General features: G+C 43.1%; 1 protein-coding gene across 4 annotated transcripts in view; it reads right to left on the reverse strand.

Annotated features, from left to right (window-relative positions):
* LOC139583799 (nuclear receptor-binding protein 2-like) overlaps nt 1-12,006 on the reverse strand; it is an 82,445-nt gene that overhangs the window by 18,315 nt on the left and 52,124 nt on the right. For 3 of the 4 annotated variants that reach the window (XM_071415270.1, XM_071415269.1, XM_071415271.1), the window contains exons 2-5: nt 6,471-6,593; nt 4,393-4,494; nt 3,150-3,239; nt 194-234 (exon numbers count right to left, since the gene is read on the reverse strand). In XM_071415270.1, coding sequence (XP_071271371.1) covers nt 194-234; nt 3,150-3,239; nt 4,393-4,494; nt 6,471-6,593 — 356 coding nt within the window. Of the gene's footprint in view, nt 1-193; nt 235-3,149; nt 3,240-4,392; nt 4,495-6,470; nt 6,594-6,703; nt 6,954-12,006 lie in introns of those variants that run through there. The other variant, XM_071415272.1, reaches the window with a different exon arrangement.

Genomic DNA, 12,006 nt, shown 5'->3' on the forward strand with positions numbered 1-12,006 from the left:
ACGGCAATTGAAGATCCATTCACTTGACTGAACACTTTGGCCCTGGAGAGCTGCTGGAACATGATTAGTAAAATCAGATATGTTAGTGCTGGACTGGAACAAGAGTTAAAGACCCCAGTCTTAGATTAATAGTTCAGACTGCCATTGGATATAAATCGAGGGGATGAGAGAAAGGGAAAGTTATTGGTCTTACCTGAGGGCAGAGAGAATTTGGGTACACCATCTCTTCCAAGCCTGGAATGACAGAGTGAACAGCAGACACTTAAAAAGTGGAATATGGTTTAAGTATGCGGGAACAGTAAACATACAGTTATGACTGCAACTACTGTTTCCTGAAGGAGGGAAACGAGGTACAACACAGCTATGGGGAGTTGGCTCGCTAGCACCCTCTACTGAATCACATTAGAATCGCGCCTGACAAAGATTCATCCTTTCAATTCAGTATCCCACTTCACTGAGCCCAGAACTAGGCAGCATGGGGCCGAACAGGTGTTGTACCTTGTTTCCCTCCTTCAGGGAACAGTAGTTATAGTCATAATGGAACATTCCATTTCAGTCGGTCAACTCGGTACAACACAGCTATGGGGATATGAAATCACGCCCCAAGTGGACACCAAATGAAATGGCCTACCCAGAATTCCAACCCGACAGGAAAACCTGTGGTACTTGGGTATTGTGCAATCTGCTTATCTGCAATCTGCCCTGCCTAATGACCTTCTCATGCCCCAGTTGAAAGCACGATATGGGCTACACTGGGGGCAGTGACATCCAAGCGATAGACCTTCACAAAAGTGCGTGGTGATGCCCAACTCACCACAGCACAAATATCTCCTACAGGCAAACCTTTAAACAACACCCAAGACGCCACCAGACCCCTGGTGTAGGTCATTATTGCCTTTGCTGTCATATGACAGAGCAATAGCCTCCACAATCCATTGGGAGAGACGCTGCTTAGAAAGCACTCTACCACAAGCCGGATTACCAAAACAGGCAGTTGGTCGCACAAACTGACACCCCTGGTCCGCTCAATATACCTGCGTAATGCTATTACCGGCCATAGGGCATGTAACTTTCGTTGCTCCTCAGAAGCAAACAGAGGAGGCAGAAATGGAAAAAGTTCAAAAGCTAGAGACCTGTAGGACATAGTCATGACCTTAGGGGTGAAGGCTGCATAAGAACGCAAGCTGGTTCGATCCAGAGCAGCCTGAGCATGCACCCATGCAAGACAACACTTGCGAGTATCATTCAAAGACATGGTGAAACCGCATGACTGTGGGCAAGGTTGTGACCCGGTTTAACAGACTATGTCGACTCGTTCGTGCCAGTCATTTTACTTACAACCAGGGTTGGGGAGTTACAAGTAATCTGATTCCCAAAAAACTGTAAATCTGTTACGTTACTAGTAATCAGATTACAGATACTTTTGAAAAATTTGATGATTATATCTTCAGAAAGGATGGTTGGGAGAAAAAAATACATTGACACCTGTTTTCTCAATGATATTCAATTCCGCATTGAAAATAGGCGCAAGTTTAAGTTTGTTACACCTGAGCGAGTTTAACCACAAGTCAGAGACCACAATGATGATGACACCAAATGCGTTTGATGGATCCTTTTTGTCTTCTTCTAATACCTTTTAAGAGGAAAGTAATCCAAAAGTCATGGAAACTAATCAGATTACGTTACTGCTTTTGGGTAATCCAAAAACTACGTTACCGATAAAAAAAATTGGAAAGGTAACTAGTAAATGTAATGGACTACATTTAAAAAGTAACCTAACCAACCCTGATTACAACCAGTTAGCGAGCCTAAACAGGCAGAATAATAAATAACAAATTGAAACTTCACAAAACTACTTCCCAAACTTTAACAAACAATGTCCAGAAGGATGAGCACGCCCTTCTGGGACAGTTAAGTCGGAGTAAAGCCTGATAAATGTCACATTCCAATGTTTGTTTAAGAAATGCCTGTATTGTTCTGCTCAGCTCAAGGTGAAGAGCGGAAGAATTGAAGGAGTGAATCGTGTTCATTGGCCTTGCCAAGCTTGATTCTAATATTCTTCAGTAGAGGGCGCTAGTGCACAAACTCCCCCATTGCTGTGTTGAAAGGCAGAGTGGGCTAAGTTTAGCCATTTTTTACATTCAGCATCTCTCCGTCAAGGGAAATATAGTGTTCTTTCTAACAAAGATATCTACATATATTTCAGGATGTTGTGTATCACTGGAAACAATCAGAATTCATGTCAACATTAGTTTTAAAAACATAGCTTGTCCCCAAATTGGCACAACTTACCCTGGGTATGGGGTGAGTTGAGCAGCAGGAGTTAATATTACCACTACCTTTTTAAAAACCATGTCTATTTTTATTTCCCAAACACAATTCAACACAACCACAATCGCTTTTTTGCCTTTAAATAATTGTAAGCATCTTTTAACACAGGCTTAACACCTAACAAACACTTAACATAGGCCAGGCCCTGTTGTTACCTCATATCCCAGGCCCTGTTGTTACCTCATATCCCAGGCCCTGTTGTTACCTCATATCCCAGCAATAATGCCTTGCATTACGCCTGGGAAGAAAACACTTCCATTTGCTCAACTTGCCATTGGCTCAATTTACCACATGGTAAATTGGTTCAACTTATTCCAAGCATTTTGTCTATATTAGCCCACACAGCTACAAGGATGCACTTTCATTCTAGGTTTAGGACCTCATATTGAAGCTTATAGAGACCCCAACTGATGTATTGAACAATCTTTAAATGATCTACTTTGGTTTAGATAAAAGCATCACGAAACCTCTAATATAATAAATACATTTGACTTGGTGAAAATCTATTTATTTGGACCTAACTTGCTTACCACTTTTTCCATACGGAGCTGACCGACAAAGGGAACTACCAAAGTATAATCCTCTAATGTCTGATCAGGGCCGTGCTCAGTAGGGCACAAGGTAGAAAAACGTTTTCAAACGGAGAATGTAAATCTGTGTTCTTATTGGAGAGTTCAGGTAGTACCTCCCCGTTTCAAATGTTTTCTCCCTACTGAACACAACCCAACTCATGGTACTGTGGGAATCAACAAGTATGTCATTAACTGACTAGTGTCACGGATGTCACAGGGTATTTCCCCTATGGGAGAGACACTGACCTTGACATTCATGGTCTTGTGGTTTTTCTTGGTTTTCTTGAGAAACTGCTTCAGGCTTCCTGAGGACATGTACTCTGTGATAAAGATGACCTGTCCAACAGATTAGCAGAAAGAGATACTATCAGTCTGCAGACCAAACCAAGAGATGACGGGAGAGAAACATTTCCCGAGAGTGAGTGAGAATGATCTATTATGAAAAAATATATAAACGCAACATGCAACAATTTCAAAGATTTTACTGAGTTAGAAGGAAATCAGTCAATTTAAATAAATTCATTAGACCCTAATCTATGGATTTTACATGACTGGGCAGGGGCGCAACCATGGCTGGACCTGGGAGGGCATAGGCCCACTCACTTGGGAGCCATGCCCACCCACTGGGGAGCCAGGCCCAGCCAATCAGAATTAGTTTTTCCCCACAAAAGGGCTTTATTACAGACAGAAATGCTCCTCAGCACCCCCCTTCCGCGCCTCAGATGATCCCGCAGATGAAGAAGCCGGATATGGAGGTCCTGGGCTGGCGTGGTCACACGTGGTCTGCGGTTGTGAGGCCGGTTGGACGTACTGCCAAGTTCACTAAAAACAACATTGGAGGCGGCTTATGGTAGAGAAATTAACATTAAATTATCTGGCAACAGCTCTGGTGGATATTCCTGCAGTCAGCATGCCAATTGCACGCTCCATCAAAACTGTGTTGTATGACAAAACTGCACATTTTAGAGTGGCCATTTATTGTCCCCAGTGTAACAGTATAGTTTCCGTCCCTCTCCTCGCCCCTACCCGGGCTCGAACCAGGGACCTTCTGCACACATCGACAACAGCCACCCTCGAAGCATCGTTATCCATCGCTCCACAAAAGCCGCGGCCCTTGCAGAGCAAGGGAAACAACTACTTTAAGGTCTCAGAGCAAGTGACATCACCGATTGAAACGCTATTAGCGCGCACCCCGCTAACTAGCTAGCCATTTCACACCAGTTACACCAGCACAAGATGCACCTGTGTAATGATCATGCTTAATCAGCTTCTTGATATGCCACACCGGTCAGGTGGATGGATTATCTTGGAAAATGAGAAATCCTCACTAACAGGGATGTAAACACATTTAAGCACAACATTTGAGAGAAATAAGCTTTTTGTGAGTATGGAACATTTCTGGGATATTTTATTTCAGCACATGAAACATGGGACAAACACTTTTATATGTTGCGTTTATGTTTTTGTTTAGTATAGATAGCAGACATACCCGAGCTTGACTCTCTCTCATGTCCAGCCAGTACTTATGGAACTTCACTATATTTGGGTGCTCAACCTGCATCAGGTTCTCAAACATCTCCTTTATCTTTTCCTGAAAAACAGATGGGGTGGGGAGAGGTTTGAGTACATACAGTACCAGTCAAAAGTTTGGACACACCTACTCATTCAAGGGTTTTTCTTTATTTTGGACATTGTAGAATAATAGTGAAGACATCAAAACTATGAAATAACACATATAGAATCATGTAGTTACCAAAAAAGTGTTAAACAAATTTGCCTTTATGACAGCTTTGCACACTTGGCATTCTCTCAACCAGCTTCATGAGGTAGTCATCTGGAATGCATTTCAATTAACAGGTGTGCCTTTAAGTTCATTTGTTGAATTTCTTTCCTTAATGCTTTTGAGCCAATCAGTTGTGTTGTGACAAGGTAGGGGTGGTATACAGAAGATAGCCTTACTTGGTAAAAGACCAAGTCCATATTATGACAAGAACAGCTCAAATAAGCAAAGAGAAATGACAGTCCATCATTACTTTAAGACATGAAGGTCAGTCAATATGGAGAATGTCAAGAACTTTTAACAAGGTAGTCGTAAAAACAATCAAGCATTATGATGAAACTGGCTCTCATGAGGACCGCCACAGGAAAGGAAGACCCAGTATTACCTCCTCTCCAGAGGATAAGTTCATTAGAGTTACCAGCCTCAGAAATTGCAACCCAAATAAATGCTTCAGAGTTCAAGTAACAGACACATTTCAACATCAACTGTTCAGAAGAGACAGCGGGAATCAGGCCTTCATGGCCGAATTGCTGCAAAGAAACCACTACTAAAGGACACCAAAAAGAAGAGACTTGCTTGGGCCAAGAAACACAAGAAATGGACATTAGACCGGTGGAAATCTGTCCTTTGGTCTGATGAGTCCAAATTTGAGATTTTTGATTCCAACCGCTGTGTCTTTGTGACGCAGAGTAGGTGAACGGATGACCTTCGCATGTGTGGTTCCCATGTGAAGCATGGAGGAGGTGTGATGGTGTTGGGGTCCTTTGCTGGTGACACTGTCTGTGATTTATTTAGAATTCAAGGCACACTTAACCAGCATGGCTACCACAGCATTCTGCAGCTATACGTCATCCCATCTGCTTTGCGCTTTGTGGGACTGTCATTTGTTTTTCAACAGTACAATGACCCAACACACCTCCAGGCTGTGTAAGGGCTATTTGACAAAGAAGGAGAGTGATGGAGTGCTGCTTCAGATGACCTGGCCTCCACAATCCCCCGACCTCAACCCAATTGAGATGGTATGGGATGAGTTGGACCACAGTCTGAAGGAAAAGCAGCCAACAAGTGCTCAGCATATGTGCGAACTCCTTCAAGACTGTTGGAAAAGCATTCCAGGTGAAGCTGGTTGAGAGAATCCCAAGAGAGTGCAAAGTTGTTGTCAAGGCAAGAGGTGACTACTTTGAAGAATCTCAAATATAAAATATATTTAGATTGATTTAACACTTTCATGGTTACTACATGATTCCATATGTGTTATTTAATCGTTTTGATGTCTTCACTATTATTCTACAATGTAGAAAATAGTAAAAAATAAAGAAAAAACCCTTGAATAAGTAGGTGGTCAAGCTTTTGACTGGTACTGTATGTACAGTAATAGGTGGTTCGCCAAAATATGCACTTATAAATCATTGACTTCTACTTCCATTGGTGAGCTTTCTCTGGAGAATGAAAGTACATATAATTGAACCAGAGGAGGCTGGTGGGAGGAGCTATGGGAGGACGCGCTCATTGTAATGGCTGGAAAGAAATAAATGGAACGTTATCAAACACATCGAACCTATGGAAACCATGTTTGACTCCGTTCCATTGATTCAGCTATTACAATGAGCTCGTCCTCCCATATCCCCTCCCACCAGCCTCCTCTGAATGGAACATATAGCCATTGACAATAGAAACCCTGTCTGCATCCCAATTGGCACCATATTCCCTATATAGTGTCCTATGACCCCTGGTCAAAAGTAGTGCACTATATAGGGAATAGGGTGCACAGCTTCTGTCTGACGTACCTCCTGTGCCTTGAAGATCTTCCTGTCATTGAAGAGCACCTCATTCCACACCACCTCCACTCCCTCCTCTGTGTCCATGGCCAGTGAAGCACTCTCAACACCTGGGACATTACCTTGACTGATCTACAGGGGGAGACAAACACACACGAGAGATCTCACAAGCGCTGCATATGCCATAACTGAGGAGGAACAAGCATAAATATAGCATGTGTCTTGTTCCAGCCATAACTTACTACATGTAGCCATTATCGTGAATCATTTAGATGTTTCGGAGCCAGCCATGCTCTCTATGGCTGCAAAACGTCACAGGAGATTTAGAATGACCCTGCATGGGGAGGATTGCCAGCCGTTTTACAAAGCTATGCATCCCCATTTTAAATCCTGAATGGATACCGGTTTTCATTCATTAAATGGGCAGATATGGATCTTATGTTAACAAAAATTCTATAGCACTGATGTCCCATAACGTCTGACTGCTAAAAACCTGCTGCCCCGACCATCTGTGTCATGATGACGCAGAAAGACAAGGGGAGCGAGGATCAGAGATACTTCCGGAGTGAAGAGATGGATTCATGAAAAGGCGAGACAGGGGGGAGGGGGGATGGGACTGAGAACAAAAGAGAGATTGGGAGAGAGGGGATGAGAGAGAAATTGGGAGTGGGGGTGAGCAATAGGATGTGAGAAAGAAGGACAAAGCCAAATAGAGAGAGAAAGATTTGGGCGAGGGAGCCGACTGCCAGGGGCATGTGGTGCTACCAGACTTATGAGGACACTGAGTCAGGGAAAAGGCCAGACTGACTCCGAGCGGAGCAGTAGCAGCACTGTTTGTCTGTGTTCCAGAGCCTGGCAGAGCAGACAGAGACAGACAAGCCCTGGGCTCCCATTCTTTCCGCCACAGATGAGCAGTGAGTATGCATTAACACAGCACAAATGACTGCTCAGCCCAGAAGACAGGCAGCAAGAGAATAGTCAGTCACACATTGCAGCTCAGAGCTAAGCACACACAAGATAGCTTATCCCAATCCCTTTTTCCCCTGATGTACAGATAACACAAAAGAGGCAAAAGTAAGGCCCACAGTGGTCGAACCTGTTCTTGACAGATACAGGAGGGCTGCCCTTCCTGTCTCTATGGAGTCCAAAAAATGTTGAACAGTACAAAGATCAGCTGTTACCGTGAAACCCTCAGAAAACCTGACAGGTTCAACGGCTACACATCTACTGCAGTATTCAATTGTACGATGCACCCAAACCCATTCCACTTGTTAATACCCGGCAGTCTCTTAATGATCCTGAGCAATAGGATGTGAGAGAGAAGGGCAGAGCCAAAGAGAGAGAGAAAGATTTGGGCGAGGGAGTCGACTGCCAGGGGCATGTGGTGCTACCAGACTTGAGGACACTGAGTCAGGGAAAAGGCCAGACTGACTCTGAACGGAGCAGCAGCAGCACTGTGTCTGTGTTCCAGAGCAGCACTGATCTTTCACAGGATATGCTGTGTTATCCCTCATGTAAGATTTACATTAAAAACGTAATAGCATTTACAGAATAGGCATAAGCCATATTTGATCATCACCTCTTCTCAATCCACCCTGTACAGGAGGAAAATAATCCTGCTGCAGGAGGATTTGAATGGCTGAAGAAATATTTAGAATCGGAAGTGGTGGAAGTGGTGTTTGTATACAATGCAGTACCATACCTAGAAATAAGTTTTGTCCAAATTGGATTTTAGGTACTATATATATTTATTGAATATTATATGAATCCTATAAATTAAAATGGCCAATTTGGGTGCAATCAATTAGCTTAATTTCTCAGAGATCACATTTTATTTCAATAAAATAATCTTGTAGGAATGCACACTTTCTGTTTCTAACAGAAACAATTTCAGAACAATCTTTTTCGTGTGCTTTTTGAGGTGGAATGACTCAGTCTGTGCTCGTCAGCAAAACATGATAGGCTTATAATGATCACACAGGATAATGACAATATAGCCTAGGTCTAACAATATGCCATTTAGCAGTGGGAGGATTTTAACATTAACACATGGGTGTGGCAAAGTGCCAGATTCTTGAAAATAATGACCAAATCATTGTCGTTTGATTAAAGAGACGGGGTTGGCGCGAATGGTGAAATTAGCTGTTCAACAAGCTGTCAATCAACTGAAGGCCCAAATCAGCTCAGCCATGGAAACACAAAAAGTAATCTATCGGTTTTCACACCATTCATTATGTGACAATGGATAGGCTAACGGGTAGCCTTCAGAATGTATTGGAATATAATAAAAATAACAAGGGGCCTATACCATCGATAGCACTAGATTATCGCCAGCTGATGTCTCGTTAAACCATCAATATGCGCTAAATTCACCCGCACAGCTGATCTCAATAGCAACCATTATTGGTCACCTCATTCCCAAATCAAATTGTATTGGTCACATACACATGGTTAGCAGATGTTATTGCGAGTGTAGCGAAATGCTTATGCTTCTAGCTCCGACAGCGCAGCAGTATCTAACAGGTAATAACAACAACAAAATAATATCTATCAAATTCCACAAAACCTAATACACACAATCTAGTAAAGGAATGGGATAAGAATATATAAGTATAACATATATGGATGAGCAGTGACAGAGCGGCTAAGATGCAATAGATAGTAAAGAATAGATAGTGTAGGATACAGTATACAGTATATACATATGAGATGAGTAATGTGAGATATGTAAACATTCTTAAAGTGACATTATTAAAGTGACTAGTGTTCCATTTATTAAAGTGGCCAATGATATCAAGTCTGTAGGTAGGCAGCCACCTCTCTGTGCTAGTGGTGGCTGTTTAACAATCTGATGGCCTTGAGATAGAAGCTGTTTTTCAATCTCTCTGTCCCAGCTTTGATGCACCTGTACTGACCTCGCCTTCTGGATGGTAGCGGGGTGAACAGGCAGTGGCTCGGGTGGTTATTGTCCTTGATTATCCTTTTTGCCTTCCTGTGACATCGGGTGCTGTAGGTGTCCTGGAGGGCAGGTAGTTTGCCCCCGGTGATGCGTTGTGCAGACCACACCACCCTCTGGAGAGCCTTGTGGTTGTGGGCGGTGCAGTTGCTGTACCAGGCGGTGATACAGCCCGACAGGATGCTCTCAATTGTGCACCTGTAAAGGTTAGTGAGTGTTTTCGGTGACAAGACACATTTTTTCAGCCTCCTGAGGTTGAAGAGGCGCTGTTGCGCCTTCTTCACCACACTGTCTGTGTGCGTGGACCATTTCAGTTTGTCGGTGATATGTACATCGAGGAACTTAAAAAACTTTACACCTTCTCCACTGCTGTCCTGTCGATGTGGATAGGGGGGTGCTCCCTTTGCTGTTTCCTGAAGTCCACGATCATCTCTTTTTTTTTGCTGACATTGAGGTAACACCACACTCTGAGGGCCCTCACCTCCTCCCTGTAGGCTGTCTCGTCATTGTTGGTAATCAAGACACTGACACTGTTGTGTAATCTGCAAACTTGATGATTGAGTTGGAGGCGTGCATGGCCATGCAGTCGTGGGTGAACAGGGAGTACAGGAGGGGGCTGAGAACGCACCCTTGTGGGGCCCCAGTGTTGAGGTTCATCGAAGTGGAGATGTTGTTTCCTACCGTCACCACCTGGGGGCGGCCCGACAGGAAGTCCAGGACCCAATTGCACAGGGCGGGGTTCAGACCCAGGGCCTCAAGCTTAATGATGAGTTTGGAGGGTACTATGGTGTTGAATGCTGAGCTGTAGTCAATGAACAGTATTCTTACATAGGTATTTCTCTTGTCTAGATGGCATAGGGCAGTGTGCAGTGTGATGGCGATTGCATCGTCTGTGGACCTATTGGGGCGGTAAGCAAATTGTTGTGGGTCTTGGGTGACAGGTAGAGTGGAGGTGATATGATCCTTGACTAGTCTCTCAAAGCACTTCACGATGACAGAAGTCATTTAGTTCAGTTACCTTAGCTTTCTTGGGAACAGGAACAATGGTGGCCATCTTGAAGCATGTTGGGACAGCAGACTGGGATAGGGATTGTTGAATATATACCGCTCCCTAAAAGATGATGTTGGTGTTTTCTTATTCCTGCTTGCAACCAAAGTCTTTAAAGATACCTTCGCCCTCTGTTTGGTATTATCATCGGAACAACTTAGTCCTTTTTGAAAGACTAAGGTTGATTTATCTATTTGACAAGCATTATGTACAATTGAAATAAAGTATTTCCTTGTTTATCACAGCAAATCTGTGGCAATTTACCTGACACTTTGCATGAATGGAAACTAATGTTGGTGTAGCCTACTGTTATTATTTTATTAGTTTCCTATTTATGTTATCCATTCATCTCAAAGTCTAAGCCATTGGGAGGGAGGGGGGGGGGGGGGGTACTAAGCTAATATATGGAATTGTTTAAAGATGGTCATATCATGGATCATTTAGCTATTTGAATTAGAATTTTAGCACCCAATTAGGTATTCCAATAAAATATTCAATTAGGCTTTTACTACTATAGCTCATTGAAATGCATTGAATAACACATTCATAAATGGCTAAATAGACTTATAAAAAAAGGAATAACCTTAAGGAATAAGGTTTTGAAGTAACTGTCCTTTATCTAGGAGATATAAGAAAGCTAAGGAAATATCTGACACGTATTTAACCCTATATTTTTGGGGGCAAAAAACTACCTCAATACTTCCATTCGTTTGTATGGGTTACCTTCAGATGCTTCTGGGGGTCATAGAGCAAAGTGGAGAACACCATCGTGTTCGTGAGAGTCTCCCCTTTCAATAGAGTGGTCATAACAGGTTGTAGGCAAAACGCTACAGACGTTTTCGTGAGAATACCGATTTTTGTGATGTCTCATGGTCTGACAAACACAGCTGTAGCTCGGTCACCTTCCGCAGCAGATGGGGAAGGCCGACATTGGCAGATGCGGTGGATTGAGACGTAGCCAACGCAGACCTGTTATCTCTAGCTGATACTGACTGATTTTATGGGGATTTTTTAATTATGTGTAACTAAAATCAGTCGATTGAGTTATTTGGGCCGGAATCCAACCCACGCATACAGGGTAGGCTTACATGTGCATGCTGAAGGCAGTGGCCCTAACCGCTAGACTGTCCCAGGCCACGATTTAAATACATTTTGACAGTTGATTTGTAACCTTCGGTTCGCTAGAAACCTAGGTGTAGCCTACTGTAAGGCTGCATTTCCCGAGAAACTTGACACTTGTATGTTGTAGCGGAGACCAATATCTATATTGTGTAGGTTATTAAGCTACTGTATAGAAAACAACGGTCGCTGATGTGTTTGGATGCATTTCAGATACATTTGAATGCAGCAGATTTATTCATTTTCTGTCCGCTGCTTTAGCGTTTGAGCGAGTGAGAGAGGGAGGGTGATTTTGATAGCTGGCGCTGGTCCAACTGACATCTGTATGTCTTCAATGAAAGTGTTAGAATTCATTTGAAAGAGGGAATCTGAGATAAAACGTTATGTCTAAACAGTGATGTGATGCTATTTCGTTTTGGGTG

This window comes from Salvelinus alpinus, chromosome 8 (genome assembly GCF_045679555.1).
Source record: "Salvelinus alpinus chromosome 8, SLU_Salpinus.1, whole genome shotgun sequence".
Taxonomy (NCBI): domain Eukaryota; kingdom Metazoa; phylum Chordata; class Actinopteri; order Salmoniformes; family Salmonidae; genus Salvelinus; species Salvelinus alpinus.